The sequence below is a fragment of the Sinohyriopsis cumingii genome, chromosome 15, assembly GCF_028554795.1.
Source record: "Sinohyriopsis cumingii isolate HCF-2022 chromosome 15, ASM2855479v2, whole genome shotgun sequence".
Taxonomy (NCBI): Eukaryota; Metazoa; Mollusca; class Bivalvia; order Unionida; family Unionidae; genus Sinohyriopsis; species Sinohyriopsis cumingii.
The window spans coordinates 27,406,337-27,429,544 of record NC_142975.1 but is presented as its reverse complement, the minus strand read 5'-3'; the positions used below and the strand labels follow the sequence as shown (position 1 = coordinate 27,429,544).

Below are 23,208 nucleotides of genomic sequence, written 5' to 3'. Positions count from 1 at the left end.
GAGGTTGTGGTTGAACACCAGGTTGTGTGTTGAGGAGGTTGCTGGGGTAGTGAAGATGGCTAGCATTAGCATCAGGCAATGCCTCAGAGGTTTTTTGAACCGCCTCAGATGATTTAACAATTTTCTTTGTCGGTTCGACAATTGGTTTAAATAATTGTTCTGTACCTTCTGCAAATTCCACCTGAGACTCCTGACGTGCTTGTAGTTGCTGCTTGACAGCATCACGAACAGGAATAAATTTCCTAACTGACTCTAGTCGCTCTCGAGCTAATCTAGCTTTACGAGATTCCATTATTGATATAATAATGATTTAACTACTCACACATTACAGCAACAGAGAGGGTGAGACCAAAAATGAGTGTCACGGTGGGCAAACAAAAACACGCATTAAAATTTAGAAAAACATGAATGACAAAATGAAGCAACAAAAAAAAACCTACCCAATGAGAGAAACTCTCGGTTTTGGTTAGAGGCTTCGGTTTTGTGTTATTACGCTTATATTTTTCATTTTTGTAGGAAGCTTTATTTTTCATAAAATGGACTTTTCAGCAAGTGGACTGTTCACCCTCGCTGCTGCTGATTCAAATACATTTAATCCTCTGCAGACTTTTGTAGACATGTATTTTGTGTGAAAGAAAAAAAGACATTTAAACGAAATAAATAAATAAATAAACATCCTTCCGGTTCTTTTTTTAACAAACACATGCCGTCTCGGAACTGATTTAGTTAGGTTAATTTGGTTGTGCAATAAATCCGGAAATTGTATCGTTCGCATGGCGTCGGAATGGCAGCAGGTCCAATAGCAGAGAGAAATCAAGGTGCTCAGAAATGAACTGATGATAAATATTACCAAATTTTGTTAATTCTGCGCAAAATTTGCTGATATTCCAGTATATTTATATTAGTAGGTTATCTATAGAGATTCGATATATCTCATGCTTTGATAGCTTACCATGGGTTGAAACCTATTTTCGTGGATAGGGTTAATCGAAGCTGGTAAAAATAATAACCAAATTTTCACCGTGTCCAAACATTTACAAAATTTCTCTCCGTTAGGTGACCGTAAATCATGTTCCCTGCTATCATATACACCGACTCTCTCCTACCATGTAAGACGTATCACATATTATTTATGTTATGGTGCTGCATCTTACTGCCTAAATAATGGCCTTGTGATTGACATCGGAACGAGCGACCAAGTTCTGAAGAATATCATATACAGCACATATCGAAGCTTTTCCACAAAAATATAGTCCTGTTGATTTAAGCGGACTGTAGTCATACAATGAAAGAATATCAGTATCACATGTTATTTATGTTTTAGTGTAACATCTTACTACCCAGATAAGTGACTTGTATTAGTGTGTTCTGATGTTGGTTGATATCGGAACAAGTAATCAAAGTTTCACGAATATCTCACACATTTGGCAGCCCATATTGACAGTCTTCCACAAACTGATGTAATTAATATACTTACTGTGCTGTTTTTATCCTGGTGGACTCAAAATCTGACACTAGCAAATAGATACGTTTTCGTGTTCCATTGACATACATTTGAATTTGTTAAAATGCGACGGTAGTCGAGGTATGCCGAAGTAGGTTCATGTGGGGGATATGTTTCTTGAATGAAATGAAACGTTGCTTACAGTTCCAGTAGTCATTCTTTTATTTGCTTATTAAAGAATAATATTTAAAATTGACCCGATTTCTGCATTCCCTGCTTTCATCGCTTTCCAGCCAACTGAAATGTAGGCCAACAAAACATGAAAACAGGTCCATTTTGTGAGAATTAGACTTTATTAGAGAAAAGACATCAGAGTAAGTAAAGTCTGACTAAAACATTATGACTTTACTGTGTACGAAAGCATTTTTATTGATTGCCAGTTGTGAGTTATTCCTGAAAATTTAACTTTTGTTACAATGTTAGTCGACATCAAAACATGTTACACAGCGCTGTTAGTTAGGCAGTAAGACCCAGATGCCCAAAACATAAATATCAGCATCGAGGTCATGCATGTAGGACTAGGAAGACTGTATTTACTCTTGTGTTTTTTCAAATAAATTCAAATTCTCACACAAGCAAATGGACTTGTCTTCAGGTTCCGTTGAACTACATTTCAGTTGGTTGGAATGCATTGGAAGCGGGCAATGCCAAAATTGGTTAAAAGTATGATAAAATTATCTTGAACAAAATGAAGCTATCAAAACACTTTCTTCAGTATTAGTATTTTTTTTTCGTTAAAAAAACATTTTTCAACTTCATCCAATTTCAGTATTCCCAGCTTCCTTCACATTCCAACCAGCTGAACTGAACATGAAAATGTATCCATTTGCTACTGTCAGATTTTGATTACATCAGGATAAAAAGACAGCAAAACAAGTATAATCAATTAGATTTAAATTTGGAAGAGTGTCAATGTGGGCTGCCAAATGTGAGATATTCCTGAAAATGTTACCTCTTGTTCTCCTGTCAGCCGACTTGGGAACACGATATACAAGACCATTATTTAGGCAGTAAACATTGCACCAAAACATATATATCATGTATACATCTTATATTGTACAACTAAAATTAAGATTTGTTCAAAGTTTGATACCTGACTCTTCATGATCTTTTTACATCACTTCACCAGTTGTCATTGTCTTACAGCACCTTCTTGGATCTAATGAACATAAACTTCAAAACCAATTTACCCATGGAGTTTATTTACCTCTTCACTTGCATGAACCCTTTAATGTTTCCCACATAATCAAAAAAGACATGGTAATTATCCTTCACAGAGGTACTTTAACAAGAAAAGGGCAAATTATATCGTTCTCAGAAGAACACCTTATTTCATTGTGAATTGTTCTTATTATTAACAACAACAAAAACAATAACAATTCATGAAGAGAGACTGTTTTAAAGATTTAATTTTGTTGGTTTATTACCTTATGGTGAGATAGCTTTTGCTGAGACAATCAGAGTAAAAGCCCAGATGCATTAAGGTGTCCCCAATACACTGTTATTATTATAGTAAAATTAGGAAATTATGTGTCTGAGTAACTGCCGTGTAAAGGATTTTTATTTAAAAAATGTGAATGTTAAAAAAGGTGCAAGAGTAAAATCCTTAGTACTATATTACTATAGGATTAAATGATCATGGTTGTGTATTTATTGATGTGTAAATTTGACCTATTTATCAATGTGTGAATTTTTCTGAGGGCTTTATGTACCAATACTTTGTTTGACTATGTCAAATGAAATTCAGGTTAATGAAATAATAATGGACCTGTGGCTAAAATGTGATCGGCGAGAATGAGGTATATAAAAAAAAGTTGAATACATCGAAATCCATGCCTATTTTTTTAATTTTTTGATAGGAACAAAAAATATGCTATGTGTAAGCACAGTATGGTATTGAGTATAGACTGTAAATACTATGTGACCTGTGAATCGCACATAATAATTGCTTTATTGCTTCTCTTTGTGTTAGATGCCACTGTATATGTGGGAGGTTTGGATGAGAAAGTCTCGGAGGCAATCCTGTGGGAGCTTTTCCTACAAGCAGGTCCTGTTGGTAAGTATCAAGTACCATTACCATATATACTCACTTATATAAGTCAAGTACAAGTCCAAGCAACATAGACTCCAATCTGCTGTTGCATAATGCACTGGCAGACCATGGTCTGTATTGTTTGTTCTACTCATTAATCCTAATACACTACATTAAGCCAGTTCTCTTGGCACATTATGTGATGGTTAATTTGGATTTGTGCAGTTTGCAGTTGGACTCGACTTGTGAATGAATTTATGGTAGTTAGTAAACACATGAATACTGGAAATATGTGTACTTTGTGGTATGACATATCATTTTGTGCCTCTAGCTAATATGTATTTCATACATAGCATTTATTTTTGTAAACAAAACTTTCAGCAGGACAACTGAATCCATTAAATATTTATTTATTGTACATTTATAGAAATATCGTTATACAATATATGTGTTGTCACATAAATTGTATGTTGTGGATATGTTTTACTGAGTTAAAATTAAGCTATACAAAATTATGTTTGACAGTAGTTATGTAAGATTCAAATAGTTTTAGTTTTCTCCATCCATCACAGTGGGGCAATTTATCACCTTTGTGCTTGCTCCACGTTGCAGCACTGCAGTGGAAATAGATAAGTATCTACCATTCTTGCTACAACTCTGCAGGCACGTATTGTGCATATCCATTGCAGGGGAGTTGGAAGATGTCAGTCAGATGGATGGACATGTATGTTCCAATGGACAGGATGACATGATCTCTTGTACATCGTATTTGTAACAATGGACAGGATAATGTGATTTCTTATATATCGTATATGTAACAATGGACAGGATAATGTGATTTCTTATATATCGTATATGTAACAATGGACAGGATAATGTGATTTCTTATATATCGTATATGTAACAATGGACAGGATAATGTGATTTCTTGTACATCGTATTTGTAACAATGGACAGGATAATGCGATTTCTTATACATCGTATATGTAACAATGGACAGGATAATGTGATTTCTTATATATTGTATATGTAACAATGGACAGGATAATGTGATTTCTTATATATCGTATATGTAACAATGGACAGGATAATGTGATTTCTTATATATCGTATATGTAACAATGGACAGGATAATGTGATTTCTTATATATCGTATATGTAACAATGGACAGGATAATGTGATTTCTTATATATCGTATATGTAACAATGGACAGGATAATGTGATATCTTATATATCGTATATGTAACAATGGACAGGATAATGTGATTTCTTATATATCGTATATGTAACAATGGACAGGATAATGTGATTTCTTATATATCGTATATGTAACAATGGACAGGATAATGTGATTTCTTATATATCGTATTTGTAACAGTGGACAGGATAATGTGATTTCTTATATATCGTATATGTAACAATGGACAGGATAATGTGATTTCTTATATATCGTATTTGTAACAATGGACAGGATAATGTGATTTCTTATATATTGTATATGTAACAATGGACAGGATAATGTGATTTCTTATATATCGTATATGTAACAATGGACAGGATAATGTGATCTTTTGTATATTGTATATGTACCAATGGTCAGGATGACATAATCTCTTTTATATTAAAAAAAAGCAATAATTATACTGGATTTACTGTTAATTTTAGTCTTTATGTTTATAGAACAGGTAAACAGGTTAATTGGTAAAATCCAGATTTGCTTCAGTAAAACTGCAGAATAGCCAGTGCATGAAAGCTACATGTGGAAGTGCAGTCACCATCATGGTCAGAATCATAGTTATGTCAGTTATTACCAACCCCTGTCATTTTTCTGATATTGAAATTGCAAACACTTATTTCTTCATATAGATCTGTTTAACAGCATTCCAAAACAGTTTTTTAAAAATATCTCTATTAGAAAAAAAGGTATGCAACTTTTAATTTCCAAAATATTTACAAATTTCTAGAATTTGTGACCTATATAAAGGTATTAAGATTATGTGGCAGACATGGAACTGAAGTAAAATGTTCTTTGCATCAAAAATGGTATAACTTTTTATTTTGTTGAGATATTATTATGAAATTACTGTCATTAAATCTCTTGTCCAACTTCAATATTTTCATTTATAAATGAATATCATATCAACACTTCAAAATTTTTATGACATTTAACTTAATACAAATATATCACATTAGTAATAATAGTTCATATGCATGTACAACTTCGAAAACAAAAAAAATGCAATGTTTTTTCATAATTGTCTTTGAAACAATGTTGCAAGACCTAATTTCATGAATAGGATTCAAGATGGTTTCATCTTCTAAATCCCGTGATGTTAAATTTAGCTCCTTGCAGAATGGACCAGGGAATGCTGTTATCTTTCACTTAGAACTAATGTTTCAATATCATATACCTGCAAAATTAAATAATTTATCACTTTCAAACTTTGTATTTTTTGTTTTGTATTTTGAAAACATTATTGCTCCTATCAAATGTTATCAATGCATTGGGAATTTAAGAACCCACTTTCAGTGTGCGTGTAGTTACTTTTCTACACTCGTCAAAGTATTAAAAAAATTGTCATACTGAAACTTTGCGTTTGCCTGTTAGTGATGCAATTTTTTATCATTATTTCATAAGACAATGTCCCATTACACAATTTGAACAAATATAATAACATAATATAAAGTTGAACATATTTTAAAACCAATGACCGTTTGTCACTTAAGATATTTACATCATCGACAGCTTGAGCCTATTTATAGTGGACAAAAGTCTATGCTTTGCATGTTCATTTTGTGACTGTATACTGTCTAAACTACAACAAGCATTAATACAATAAAAACTATTTTTAAAAAATCATTTTAGCATGTTCTTCCGGCACACCAATTTGTACAAAATTAATAATAAGTTTAGTTTTGGAATATCAGTTATGGAAAAGTTAACATCATTATCAGCTGTTAGAAAAATCAAATATGACAGACAGTGTCAACATGGGGAGATTCAAATGTTTTACAAATTCAATGCTTGTGGTGGTTGGTTTATAAACGTTTCTGATATATAAATTTGGTAGCAAAATAAAGCTTGGAATATGCCGATTTTGATGACATATGACGCATTTATTTAAATTGCCAAACATTTGGTCAAATCTGAATAAAGTTTGAGGGATTATTTCTTTGTGAGATGAGAATTTTTCATAACGTGAACTTCTGAAGTGGCTTGACTTAGCAGTTTCAGCCTCTCTCTGAGCAGGAATATCAAATATTTAAATAGTGGTACCTATTGTCCGTAATCACATGACACTTGTTCATGGGGATGTGTATTGCACATCTTTAAGAGAGTCTGTATTCTGAATGTACAGGGATGTGACTAAAGTCAATGTTCCACAATAATCAAGACTTATGGACAAGTTATTGTCCACACTGTCATATGATATTGACATAATTAGCATCAAAAGAGGATGTCACTTTCAGATTTTGGCATGTGGGAAAAGTGTCATTTATATTTCATAGAGCTGCCTAACTTGGAGACATATTTCAGCTAGAATTGGTACGATACCATCAATGAATTGCAACATTTACTCTGGCAGTTGTTTATAAGGGCTCAGACAAGAGGTATCAGTACAGGCCAAAAGTAGAATAAACTAACTGAGAAAGTGTCTAAAAGAAAACGTTGTTTTTTTACTTTTGTTTGAATGAAGTAAATAATAATAGTCCTTTCAGTAAATTCATTCCTATTTGGATTTCTGTTTAGAGTTGATTTTAATAGAGATTTTGCATTCATTCTCATCACAATCCTTTTGTGAGTTTGAAAGAAGGTGTTTAGGAGAATTGTGTGCATTTGCTCTGGTCATTTGAACAGATTTCAGTGTTGGTTTTGAAGACTGAAAGCTATTGTTTTTCTCAGAACTATGTTTAAATTCCAGACTTAAAAAAGCAGTCTTGTACATTTTGAGCACATTCAAGGACTTATCACATAGGACTGGGTATATTAGGATAAACTTTATAAGTATTTGCATCATTATGTAAGAATCCACTTTTAAAATTGGATGTGTGATTAAAGTTGTTTTTTAATGGAAATGCAATTCTGTTGGAAGCAAAATGATGTCATTTTTTGCAGCAGTTTGTTAAAACAGAATTCATTATTGCCATGTTACAAAGTTGTACATTGGACATGTGACCATTCTTTGACTGTCAAGGCATCAGTAATAAAGATCAATTTTGCATTAATTGTGCTGTTTCAGCTTGGAATTTAGCTGCAAAAAATGTAAGAACAACAATACAAAACACCGAACAATAAGTTTTCTGGGGGAGACTTTTGTACCAATGTTGAAATTTGTTCAGATGTTTACTGAGTCAAATATGCACAGTTCTTACAGATAAATTCTTTTGAATCTGCAAAGGGATTTTGATGAGGGTGAACAGTAAAAATACAGTAGAAATAATGAAGAGTCGGAAACACAGCAGGGATTAACATCAAGCTTTAAACTCTCTCGGCCAGTACACAGACTCTGTAAATTCAGAGAAGATAGTACATGCAATACCATTACTGGAAAGTATTCTTTGTGTATTCTAATGTACATTAGTTCTGGTATATGTTTTTTTCTGCCTGATTGTATATTAATGAATAGTCTAAGTCCCCAGCAATGCTTAACATATTGTGCTTTAAAAAAAATGACCCCTTTCATTTAAACATAAGCAGTGATTATCTTTGAATTCGATACATTAATAATGGAATTCTATTTAGAAAGCAGTCTACATCCTGTAACTTGTTAAGTTTTATGTACCAGATCTCCTGTGATAAACATATTTAATACAAAACAAAACTTTCTCTGGTCAGTATTCCAAGTGGCTGATTCAAATTTTTTGGAGAAAAAGATCACTTTTGTTTTGTTTGATTTTTTGAAGCAGTAATCTGCTGAAAGTTTCAACACGCTTTCATTGTACTGTACATGTTGCAATTTTAATGCTGATCTGTACCATCATCGAATCTTATGCCATGATTTCAGATGATCAGCAGCAAAGTAATTGGTCACTGGAATCCAAAATCAATTAATCAAATAATATTTTCTACATGTATGCGTATGCATGTGTAGTTTGCAAGTTGAGATCGTATAGCAGACATGTCAGACATTGATTCGTCTGAATAAAATTTCTGTTTCAAATTCTGCTTTTAATTTTACATGTCTCGAGTGTTCAGTCCTGTATGTTTTACTTAGTATAATAATTTACAAAAGTTATATCAGTAGAAATATTGTTTCCAACAAAGAGAAAGAAAAAACATTTTGTATCATCAATTGTAGATTGCTTTTTCCATTTTTATTTGTTATATTCCACCGTTTTAGGTGGGGGTGTTTATGTTATTCCTCCTGTTCGTCAGTCCTTTCATCATATTTATTGCAGCTAACCCAGCAGTCTTGGATTGATTACAATGAAACATGGTAAAGTAGAACAATGCTTAATGACTGATAACAAGTTAAAAGAAAGTTATAAACAGTTCATTGTAATGGGCTACAGAATTTATGTTAGATCAATGGGCACTGAATTTGTTAGATTACTTTACTTGGTAGCAGACTACAATCTAATTTTGAAATTTATTGTCTAAATCCATTAGTATATCTTGGCCTTATGATATGTATGAATAACACATTTAATAATTCTCACTGTTTTGAAAGTGTTTACATTCTGTACCAGGTTTGAAGAAGCTTGTAAGCTCTGATTTATTTCTCTCACAGTTAATGTTCACATGCCAAAGGACCGAGTGACGCAGGCCCATCAGGGATATGGCTTCGTGGAGTTTATGGGTGAAGAGGATGCTGATTATGCTATTAAGATCATGAACATGATCAAACTGTATGGCAAACCAATAAGAGTGAATAAGGTAAGATACAGCGGATTATGTATGAATTCTTGCAGATGGAATGAGACTCCAATGAAACCCCACTATAACACTGTGGTCTGGTCCATCATGCTATATATCAGATTGTAAAATAGCCAACCAAGTCAGTAGTGTATTAGCCATATGAGACCATCATGTGGAGGAGGTGGGACAAACATGAATGAAACAGTCAACAACTTAATGCCAGATATACTTCAGACATTTAATATGTATTTAATATTTATTTGGAAGAGAACTATCATAAAAGACAGGGAAAAAATATATTTTCATTGGAATTTAATTTTTTATAAATTTTGCAGAGCAAAAACAATAGTAAGTCTCTCTACCCTACAACTTGAATGACTCTGTTCCAGTCAGTGGTGATAACAGTAAAGCTGTACATATAACATTAGCATTACAATGAACAAGTGGCTTGTGTATATTGGAGTGATTTGAATCTGTTGCCTTTTCTGACTTTATAACTAAAGAAGGATTAAGATGAAATTGGGGTAGGTATGTGGTATTGACTAAAACTGCTTCCAAGAATTTAAGCAATAAAATTCTTTTGGGTCAGAAACTTTTTTTGTGTGCACAGAATGCAGACAAAAAGAAGACTTAATGGCTTTCTTGTTGATGGTTCAATAATAATTAGATTAAAAATTATCAGTTTTTTGTGGAGCTAACATGATTCAGAAATTTCTGTAGTATGTGTGTTACATCATGGGTGTGTGCGTCTTTTATGGATATTTGCAGGTATATTGATTGATTGTTAATATTTTGATATGTATTTCTTGTAGGCCTCTGTTCATATTGTTAATATTTTGATGTGTATTTCTTGTAGGCCTCTGTTCATATTGTCAATATTTTGATATGTATTTCTTGTAGGCTTCTGTTCATATTGTTAATATTTTGATATGTATTTCTTGTAGGCCTCTGTTCATATTGTTAATATTTTGATATGTATTTCTTGTAGGCCTCTGTTCATATTGTTAATATTTTGATATGTATTTCTTGTAGGCCTTTGTTCATATTGTTAATATTTTGATGTGTATTTCTTGTAGGCCTCTGTTCATATTGTTAATATTTTGATGTGTATTTCTTGTAGGCCTCTGCTCATCAGAAGAACCTGGATGTAGGTGCCAATATTTTCATTGGAAACCTGGACCCAGAGGTAGACGAGAAATTGCTGTATGATACATTTAGTGCTTTTGGAGTGATTCTTCAGACACCAAAGGTATTTAATAATATTCACTGACATATATATGAATACCAGAACCCATATATTATTATTCTCTTTCTCATTTTGATCCACATTCATTTGTTGCTGCATACATATACATACCAGAAATATTGAAATTGCTATGTTTGCTGGACATGACAGAAACCCAAAACTGTTGTGACTGTTTGCTAACTTGACATATTGGACCTAAACACATAACATAAGAAGGCATCCAAACATTTCACTGATTTCAACTGAACAAACAGTAATTGCTGTATTTCTGTCATTTAATTCCAGTTTTCTTGTGTGATTTTCAGATCATGAGGGACCCGGATACAGGAAATTCCAAGGGTTATGCCTTCATCAACTTTGCCAGTTTTGAAGCTTCAGATGCTGCCATTGAAGCCATGAATGGCCAGTACCTGTGCAATAGGTCCATTAGTATCTCATATGCCTTCAAGAAGGACTCTAAAGGGGAGAGACATGGCTCAGCAGCAGGTAATTGTATATCTATGTACATGGGTCCCTTCCTACAGTGAATCTTGAAATCTTGAATGTCACTGCTAATGTCTGCCTAAGTGTCCAGATTGCTTTTTGGGTCACATCATGTCCCAGTTTCCATGGTGAAATGGGCTAAAGTGCATGACTTATCATGGATATAATGCCTATTTGCATATTAAATTTAAGCCAAGTATTGCCCCACTGAGCTTTCCACAGGCCAACTCTGGCTGTTAAAAAAGAAACTTCTTGATACATATTTTTAGATATAAAGAATACATTGTATACGACATGACAGATGTTTACAGTTACTGTAATGTAACATTAGCTATCATTAAAGATTCATATAAATATTAAAGTCTAGGCTTGGATATAAATGGAACATCAGCTCAGTTGTATCATTTGCTCTCTCTCTCTCTCTCTCTCTCTCAATAGGAACCTGATTGGTTATATACCTGATTGTTTTGATAGTCAGGCCTGGCCCCCATACCTGTACAAGTACACCTACTCAGTTTCAAAATCATGTCTTTACATAATTTCTGTTGTTTTATATGCCTAGATCTATTACATCTGTCATGAAAAATAGTTTATGATAGTTTTCTGTATTGTTTTCAATTTCAGAGAGGTTATTGGCTGCTCAGAATCCTCTTTCCCTGACAGATAGGCCACATCAATTGTTTGCAGATGCCCCTCCCCCCACACAGCCTCCTGCTCCTGCCCCTCCCACACCTGCTCCACCCCCACCTCCACCAGCTCCAGTCATACCAAGCTCCACAGCAACCACAATGGCAGGTAGGTAGTCAGTTGTTTTATATATTCTTCTTCTGATAAGTCTAAGATTCATTTAATTCAAAAAGCACTGTGACCAACTTTAACATTCATTTGACAGACTGTTAAACTGTGACTAGGACAGAAACTAGTTGTTTAGATGGGTAGCATGCAATTGGAAAGGTGTGCAACAGTTCCTTCATTTGGTGGAAAGGCTGTTAGGGGAGATAATTTATACAGAGATTTTGAGGTCATTCATAGATGGGCTTCCAGTTTTGTTGATAGTAAATATCCAGGCAAGTGGTTAGAATTGCTTACACAATATTATTAACAGTATGTTTTCTGTAGGAAAGTAAAGTTTATGTTTCATTCCACAGAGAACACAAAGTCAACATTTTTAATTTTTTTAAAAGTGGAACTGACTAGTGATTTTACAAGACTGAAATTTTATTATTAACATTATTAGAATTGGTTTGTTAAAATGTTATTTCCTGTTTATCTACAACTTTGTATTTTTGCATATTGCATGCTAAATAAATGTTTCATTTGCACACATTGTCAAAGGTAAACAATTGTTATTCATTTTTCAAATATATTGAACCTTTCTTTATGTATTTTGAATCTGCATTTGCTCATGTACACATTACTACAACTTGTATTGTTGAGACACTTTCCTCTTATTACAGTAAATAATTTTCTCTTACAGGAGTTCAAGGTGCAGGTGGAGTACCCCCACCCCCAGTACCACCTCCAATGGGCATGCCAGCTCCAGTCTCCTCAGCTCCAGCTATGCCACCCCCTCCTATGCCACCAACAGGGATGCCACCATATCCAGTACCAGGAGGACCTCCACATGGTAATGTAGTTCTCATTCACTTTGTATCTTCAAAATTAAACATGTTTATAAATGCATCTTTGTTTGAAAAGTGGGTAGCAAGCTCTCTCTTTACCACAGAAACAAGGGTGTGGGAAAAATAAATGTTGTGATTTACTTATGAACCAGTTTTTCAAAATACAGCCTCAACTCTTAGGACTTGAGTCACCATTTTTTCTTAACTTCACTCAACCTTGTTTCTGAATGCAAACTAAATTTGTTGCTATTTCTAATGTGGCAAATTCCATGAGGATTTGCAAATGGTAATCATATTCTTCATTCAAGGATTCATTACAGCCACAGATGACTGAGTGGTCTTATTCACTCACCTTTACAAATCACTGACATCACACCTCTGTCCACATTGGTTTGAGTCTTAGGCTTGGCCAACATGGGTATGTGAGAAAGTTTGCTAGTAGCTTCATGTGGGTCATTTGTTCTTCCTGGGGTTTTCCCGGGTTCTTGCCACCATGAAGTGCCTATCGTGTGCTGAATAATGGTGTTAACTTAAACCCATAACAACCAACCACCAGCCACTTACCTGCCCATAGTGACTTGGAAGAAATAAGTAATTTTACCTTTGGCCATACTTTGTCACAGCTGAATAATATACATTCAAGATATTTTTACCCTGGATATTAAATTGGACCTGTCCATACTATCTTCTGTATATACCATATACTTTCCTTTCTGCACAGTATGTTCATTATTACTATAATTATGGATTTTACTCATATTTGGTGTACAGCTAAATATTATGAGACGTTAAGAGCTCAGTTGTCAACATTCTACATCATTGGTTGGCAGAGTTATGGCTACTTATTTTCATAGCCTCCAACTTTATTTTCTGCACAATATATTCCTTGATTATTATTTAAATCTAACCAAATGCTGCTTAATATTGATGAGACCTTAGCCGAATGCACTTGCCAATGTCCTGTGTCATCTTCTGGTAGAGTTAAAGCTGGATCCACCCAATTTTGTTTCCATGTAATAGCCCCCTTAATTATTTTGGGATTGTACTGAATTTTGGTATCCATCTGGATATTGTTGAGTCCTTATAAAAGTTTGATTTTCTACATTATCACATATCAATTTTAGTTCATGATTGTCAGATCCACCCAGTTTCCTTCCCAAACAGCAAAATCTTATTTTATTTCAACTACGTTTGGTACGCAACTTGATATTATTGACATCATGGAAGGGTTTGATTGTCAGCATTCTTCATCAATGCATAGCTGAGTTATAACCACAAATTGTCCACCACTTTTGTTTCCACACAATATTTACATGAATTATTGAATTTCGTCCAGATTTGGTAAACATCTTTATTTTCATGAGACCTTGTCAGAATTTGATTGTCAACATTCTGCATCATTTATTGGAGCTTAATTTTACAACCCACACATTTTCACAATAACTCCTTTAATCAAGTTGTTAGCTCTACTTGTCTTAGACCAGTCGAGCATATTGGATGGCATGTTCTCCATCATATGACATGCATCTGTTAGTTAGCACAAATTTGTTATTGCTCTTGTTCCTAAGCTACTTGGTGGATTGATATGAAACATTACACACATATTTATCTGAAGGTCTGATTGATCCTAAATGAAACTGGTGCAGCTCAGACATCCAGTAAGGCAATCACAGTATCTGTTTTGTTAGCAACTCTTGTTATTGCTACTCCCCTGATTGGATGGTCATAGCAACATAGGGTTTTCACTCAAATACTTCTTTTGATGTCTGGTTGGTCCTAAATGAAAATGGTGCCAATCTAAAATCCAGTATGGATGCGATAGCAACCTTTTTAATAATCTTTTTATCGATACTCCGGAATGAGAAGTCATATCAACCTGGTTTTTGTAGTAGAAAACATATTATGATATCTAATTGGTCCTAAATACAAATGGCTCTACTTGGACATAAATGTAGCCGTTACAGTTGTCATCTTACTGCACATTAACAGTATTTTTGTGTGATTTATGTTGATGACAACTTGGGCATGGCATGGTTGACTTATAATGGAATTTTCTCACCCATGCGACAGAAATCTGCTTTTAACTGTACTGTTCCTGTCTCAGTTTTATCTCAGTCTGGTCATTTTAGTCATGGTTTCAACATGCTAGGAACTACTGTTTAAAAAGAAGAAACCCTCGTTGTCTTCTGCTGTGCCTGATGGAGTTGTTATAAAATCCAACAACAACAGCAGCAGATATATAACAAAAGAAATTCACTTATAGAGTAACTTAAGGTCACTTTTTGATAATGTGTCATACTAAACATTTTGACATGCACACATGTCAATCTATTTCATTGAGCTTCAGACACATAGGCAATGCACATCACTGGCTACACCAGTCCAAACTCTCTCAAGAGCTACTGCAAAGCTGACAAAAACTGGCAATGTGTTATGTCAAACTGTTTTTTTAAAACTTTGTCAAACACCCACAATCCGCCCCAGTTGAATCAAATATAACAATGCAAATGAAAACTCCAGCATTTACCATTTATCAGTCCACATGCTACTCCACAAGATTTCCATTTAGCATATCATAGTGATAGCAATATTTGCCATATTTCTAGGACAGAACATGTACATTTCCAAGAAAGTCTTGAATTAAAAACTTTCTGTCAGTACATACTTAATTAGAACTGTACCTAGTAGGCCTATCATACTGATGCCTACCATAGAACGTGTTCCAAATTTAGAACTGATGAAATTAAAATTTAAGCATATAAAATATATTATTTTTTATTCATGGATTAAATGTCATAATACAGTAATAATTAAATGTTTTTATGTTTCTATTTTCTCAAGCATAGAAGTTGTGTACTTAGGGTCATCAGGTCACACCATTGCCCTCATTAACATATTCATATTAATAGGCGTTATTTATGTAAACAATAGCCACTTGTACAGTGCTTTCAACGCTTGACAATTATACCTTTTTCATGATTTTCTTTTCTTTTCTAAGAGTGGCGATATAGCTAGATTCTACTTAGATAATTAGTCATATTTTCATAAAAGATTATAAAACCTGATGACCTTTATATAAAGTGAGAGGAAATAATATTAGCTCATTAATATTATATATGTTGAAACTGATAACTCTATTGCAAAACTGGACAGTTGTTTTAATCTGATAGGAAAAAATTGGGTGAGAAAATAATGTCAGTGTTTGCAGCAAAACAAGGAATTCCTACTAGCAGATTTACATTATTTGTGACTGCATTTGGCATAGCCTTATATGGAGACAAAAAATGTAACCATATGACTGGGATTTTCTTGTCTAGGTCAAAACCCTATAATAGATTCTATCTGTATTCTGTACTCTAATCACAGCCTCTTACTAACATAGAAACTAGAAGAAGTGTGGACCTTATAGCCACAAATACACTCACTTTAACTTATCAACAGACCATATTCAAGGTCTGGACATTATAGCCACTAATACCCTCACTATAACTTATCAACAGACCGTATTCAAGGTCTGGACATTACAGCCACAAGTACACTCACTATAACTTATCAACAGACCATATTCAAGGTCTGGACATTATAGCCACTAATACCCTCACTATAACTTATCAACAGACCGTATTCAAGGTCTGGACATTACAGCCACAAGTACACTCACTGTAACTTATCAACAGACCATATTCAAGGTCTGGACATTATACCCACGAGTACACTCACTATAACTTATCAACAGACCATATTCAAGGTCTGGACATTACAGCCACAAGTACACTCACTATAACTTATCAACAGACCATATTCAAGGTCTGGACATTATAGCCACGAGTACACTCACTTTAACTTATCAACAGACCATATTCAAGGTCTGGACATTATGGCCACTAATACCCTCACTATAACTTATCAACAGACCATATTCAAGGTCTGGACATTATAGCCACGAGTACACTCACTTTAACTTATCAACAGACCATATTCAAGGTCTGGACATTATGGCCACTAATACCCTCACTATAACTTATCAACAGACCGTATTCAAGGTCTGGACATTACAGCCACAAGTACACTCACTATAACTTATCAACAGACCATATTCAAGGTCTGGACATTGTAGCCACGAGTACACTCACTATAACTTACCAACAGACCATATTCAAGGTCTGGACATTACAGCCACAAGTACACTCACTATAACTTATCAACAGACCATATTCAAGGTCTGGACATTATAGCCACGAGTACACTCACTTTAACTTATCAACAGACCATATTCAAGGTCTGGACATTATAGCCACTAATACCCTCACTATAACTTATCAACAGACCATATTCAAGGTCTGGACATTACAGCCATGAGTACACTCACTATAACTTATCAACAGACCATATTCAAGGTCTGGACATTATAGCCACTAATACCCTCACTATAACTTATCATCAGACCGTATTCAAGGTCTGGACATTACAGCCACAAGTACACTCACTATAACTTATCAACAGACCATATTCAAGGTCTGGACATTATAGCCAGTAATACCCTCACTATAACTTATCAACAGACCGTATTCAAGGTCTGGACATTACAGCCACAAGTACACTCACTATAACTTATCAACAGACCATATTCAAGGTCTGGACATTATAGCCACTAATACCCTCACTATAACTTATCAACAGACCGTATTCAAGGTCTGGACATTACAGCCACAAGTACACTCACTATAACTTATCAACAGACCATATTCAAGGTCTGGACATTATAGCCACTAATACCCTCACTATAACTTCTCAACAGACCATATTCAAGGTCTGGACATTACAGCCACAAGTACACTCACTATAACTTATCAACAGACCATATTCAAGGTCTCGACATTATAGCCACGAGTACACTCACTATAACTTACCAACAGACCATATTCAAGGTCTGGACATTATAGCCACGAGTACACTCACTATAACTTATCAACAGACCATATTCAAGGTCTGGACATTACAGCCATGAGTACACTCACTATAACTTATCAACAGACCATATTCAAGGTCTGGACATTATAGCCACTAATACCCTCACTATAATTTATCAACAGACCGTATTCAAGGTCTGGACATTACAGCCACAAGTACACTCACTATAACTTATCAACAGACCATATTCAAGGTCTGGACATTATAGCCACGAGTACCCTCACTATAACTTATCAACAGACCATATTCAAGGTCTGGACATTATAGCCACTAATACCCTCACTATAACTTATCAACAGACCATATTCAAGGTCTGGACATTATAGCCACGAGTACACTCACTTTAGCTTATCAACAGACCATATTCAAGGTCTGGACATTACAGCCACAAGTACACTCACTATAACTTATCAACAAACCATATTCAAGGTCTGGACATTATAGCCACGAGTACACTCACTTTAACTTATCAACAGACCATATTCAAGGTCTGGACATTATGGCCACTAATACCCTCACTATAACTTATCAACAGACCGTATTCAAGGTCTGGACATTACAGCCACAAGTACACTCACTATAACTTATCAACAGACCATATTCAAGGTCTGGACATTATAGCCACGAGTACACTCACTATAACTTATCAACAGACCATATTCAAGGTCTGGACATTATAGCCACGAGTACACTCACTATAACTTACCAACAGACCATATTCAAGGTCTGGACATTACAGCCACAAGTACACTCACTATAACTTATCAACAGACCATATTCAAGGTCTGGACATTATAGCCACGAGTACACTCACTTTAACTTATCAACAGACCATATTCAAGGTCTGGACATTATAGCCACTAATACCCTCACTATAACTTATCAACAGACCATATTCAAGGTCTGGACATTACAGCCATGAGTACACTCACTATAACTTATCAACAGACCATATTCAAGGTCTGGACATTATAGCCACTAATACCCTCACTATAACTTATCATCAGACCGTATTCAAGGTCTGGACATTACAGCCACAAGTACACTCACTATAACTTATCAACAGACCATATTCAAGGTCTGGACATTATAGCCAGTAATACCCTCACTATAACTTATCAACAGACCGTATTCAAGGTCTGGACATTACAGCCACAAGTACACTCACTATAACTTATCAACAGACCATATTCAAGGTCTGGACATTATAGCCACTAATACCCTCACTATAACTTATCAACAGACCGTATTCAAGGTCTGGACATTACAGCCACAAGTACACTCACTATAACTTATCAACAGACCATATTCAAGGTCTGGACATTATAGCCACTAATACCCTCACTATAACTTCTCAACAGACCATATTCAAGGTCTGGACATTACAGCTACAAGTACACTCACTATAACTTATCAACAGACCATATTCAAGGTCTCGACATTATAGCCACGAGTACACTCACTATAACTTACCAACAGACCATATTCAAGGTCTGGACATTATAGCCACGAGTACACTCACTATAACTTATCAACAGACCATATTCAAGGTCTGGACATTACAGCCATGAGTACACTCACTATAACTTATCAACAGACCATATTCAAGGTCTGGACATTATAGCCACTAATACCCTCACTATAATTTATCAACAGACCGTATTCAAGGTCTGGACATTACAGCCACAAGTACACTCACTATAACTTATCAACAGACCATATTCAAGGTCTGGACATTATAGCCACGAGTACCCTCACTATAACTTATCAACAGACCATATTCAAGGTCTGGACATTATAGCCACTAATACCCTCACTATAACTTATCAACAGACCATATTCAAGGTCTGGACATTATAGCCACGAGTACACTCACTTTAGCTTATCAACAGACCATATTCAAGGTCTGGACATTACAGCCACAAGTACACTCACTATAACTTATCAACAAACCATATTCAAGGTCTGGACATTATAGCCACGAGTACACTCACTTTAACTTATCAACAGACCATATTCAAGGTCTGGACATTATAGCCACTAATACCCTCACTATAACTTATCAACAGACCATATTCAAGGTCTGGTCATTACAGCCATGAGTACACTCACTATAACTTATCAACAGACCATATTCAAGGTCTGGACATTATAGCCACTAATACCCTCACTATAACTTATCAACAGACCATATTCAAGGTCTGAACATTATAGCCACAAGTACACTCACTATAACTTGTCAACAGACCATATTCAAGGTCTGGACATTATAGCCACTAATACCCTCACTATAACTTATCAACAGACCATATTCAAGGTCTGGACATTACAGCCATGAGTACACTCACTATAACTTCTCAACAGACCATATTCAAGGTCTGGACATTATAGCCACAAGTACACTCACTATAACTTATCAACAGACCATATTCAAGGTCTGGACATTATAGCCACTAATACCCTCACTATAACTTATCAACAGACCGTATTCAAGGTCTGGACATTACAGCCACAAGTGCACTCACTATAACTTATCAACAGACCATATTCAAGGTCTGGACATTATAGCCATTAATACCCTCACTATAACTTATCAACAGATCGTATTCAAGGTCTGGACATTACAGCCACAAGTGCACTCACTATAACTTATCAACAGACCATATTCAAGGTCTGGACATTATAGCCACGAGTACACTCACTTTAACTTATCAACAGACCATATTCAAGGTCTGGACATTATAGCCACGAGTACACTCACTTTAACTTATCAACAGACCATATTCAAGGTCTGGACATTATAGCCACGAGTACACTCACTATAACTTATCAACAGACCATATTCAAGGTCTGGACATTATAGCCACGAGTACACTCACTATAACTTATCAGCAGACCATATTCAAGGTTTGGATATTATAGCCAACAGTACACTTACTATAAATTATCAACAGACCGTATTCAAGGTCTGGACATTATAGCCACTAATACACTCACTATAACTTATCAACAGACCATATTCAAGGTCTGGACATTATAGCCACGAGTACACTCACTATAACTTATCAACAGACCGTATTCAAGGTCTGGACATTACAGCCACAAGTACACTCACTATAACTTATCAACAGACCATATTCAAGGTCTGGACATTATAGCCACTAATACCCTCACTATAACTTATCAACAGACCGTATTCAAGGTCTGGACATTACAGCCACAAGTACACTCACTATAACTTATCAACAGACCATATTCAAGGTCTGGACATTATAGCCACTAATACCCTCACTATAACTTATCAACAGATCGTATTCAAGGTCTGGACATTACAGCCACAAGTACACTCACTATAACTTATCAACAGACCATATTCAAGGTCTGGACATTATAGCCACGAGTACACTCACTTTAACTTATCAACAGACCATATTCAAGGTCTGGACATTATAGCCACGAGTACACTCACTTTAACTTATCAACAGACCATATTCAAGGTCTGGACATTATAGCCACTAATACCCTCACTATAACTTATCAACAGACCGTATTCAAGGTCTGGACATTACAGCCACAAGTACACTCACCATAACTTATCAACAGACCATATTCAAGGTCTGGACATTATAGCCACTAATACCCTCACTATAACTTATCAACAGACCGTATTCAAGGTCTGGACATTACAGCCACAAGTACACTCACTATAACTTATCAACAGACCATATTCAAGGTCTGGACATTATAGCCACTAATACCCTCACTATAACTTATCAACAGACCGTATTCAATGTCTGGACATTACAGCCACAAGTACACTCACTATAACTTATCAACAGACCATATTCAAGGTCTGGACATTATAGCCACTAATACCCTCACTATAACTTATCAACAGACTGTATTCAAGGTCTTAACATTACAGCCACAAGTACACTCACTGTAACTTATCAACAGACCATATTCAAGGTCTGGACATTATAGCCACGAGTACACTCACTTTAGCTTATCAACAGACCATATTCAAGGTCTGGACATTAAAGCCACTAGTACCCTCACTATAACTTATCAACAGACCATATTCAAGGTCTGGACATAACAGCCATGAGTACCCTCACTATAACTTATCAACAGACCATATTCAAGGTCTGGACATTATAGCCACTAATACCCTCACTATAACTTATCAACAGACCGTATTCAAGGTCTGGACATTATAGCCACTAATACCCTCACTATAACTTATCAACAGACCGTACTCAAGATCTGGACATTACAGCCACAAGTACACTCACTATAACTTATCAACAGACCATATTCAAGATCTGGACATTATAGCCACAAGTACACTCACTTTAACTTATCAACAGACCATATTCAAGGTCTGGACATTACAGCCATGAGTACACTCACTATAACTTATCAACAGACCATATTCAAGGTCTGGACATTATAGCCACTAATACCCTCACTATAACTTATCAACAGACCATATTCAAGCTCTCGACATTACAGCCACAAGTACACTCACTATAACTTATCAACAGACCGTATTCAAGGTCTGGACACTATAGCCACGAGTACACTCACTATAACTTATCAACAGACCATATTCAAGGTCTGGACATTATAGCCACGAGTACACTCACTATAACTTATCAACAGACCATATTCAAGGTCTGGACATTACAGCCATGAGTACACTCACTATAGCTTATCAACAGACCATATTCAAGGTCTGGACATTATATCAACTAATACCCTCACTATAACTTATCAACAGACCATATTCAAGGTCTGGACATTATAGCCACGAGTACCCTCACTATAACTTATCAACAGACCATATTCAAGGTCTGGACATTATAGCCACTAATACCCTCACTATAACTTATCAACAGACCATATTCAAGGTCTGGACATTATAGCCACGAGTACACTCACTTTAGCTTATCAACAGACCATATTCAAGGTGTGGACATTACAGCCACAAGTACACTCACTATAACTTATCAACAAACCATATTCAAGGTCTGGACATTATAGCCACGAGTACACTCACTTTAACTTATCAACAGACCATATTCAAGGTTTGGACATTATAGCCACTAATACCCTCACTATAACTTATCAACAGACCATATTCAAGGTCTGGACATTACAGCCATGAGTACACTCACTATAACTTATCAACAGACCATATTCAAGGTCTGGACATTATAGCCACGAGTACACTCACTATAACTTATCAACAGACCATATTCAAGGTCTGGACATTATAGCCACGAGTATACTCACTATAACTTATCAACAGACCATATTCAAGGTCTGGACATTATAGTCACGAGTACACTCACTATAACTTATCAGCAGACCATATTCAAGGTTTGGATATTATAGCCAACAGTACACTTACTATAACTTATCAACAGACCGTATTCAAGGTCTGGACATTATAGCCACTAATACACTCACTATGACTTATCAA

The 23,208-nt window shown here is 35.2% G+C and overlaps 1 protein-coding gene across 1 annotated transcript in view; it reads left to right on the top strand.

Moving 5' to 3' along the window:
- The first annotated feature begins 739 nt into the window (after positions 1 to 739).
- The window catches only part of LOC149781452 (uncharacterized), a 35,913-nt gene continuing 13,444 nt past the window's right edge, over positions 740 to 23,208 (top strand). The window contains exons 1-7 of the mRNA XM_089935537.1: positions 740 to 818; positions 3,477 to 3,560; positions 9,271 to 9,416; positions 10,519 to 10,647; positions 10,950 to 11,130; positions 11,752 to 11,922; positions 12,605 to 12,754. Coding sequence (XP_089791663.1) covers positions 785 to 818; positions 3,477 to 3,560; positions 9,271 to 9,416; positions 10,519 to 10,647; positions 10,950 to 11,130; positions 11,752 to 11,922; positions 12,605 to 12,754 — 895 coding nt within the window. The 5' untranslated portion in view covers positions 740 to 784. The remainder of the gene's footprint in view (positions 819 to 3,476; positions 3,561 to 9,270; positions 9,417 to 10,518; positions 10,648 to 10,949; positions 11,131 to 11,751; positions 11,923 to 12,604; positions 12,755 to 23,208) is intronic.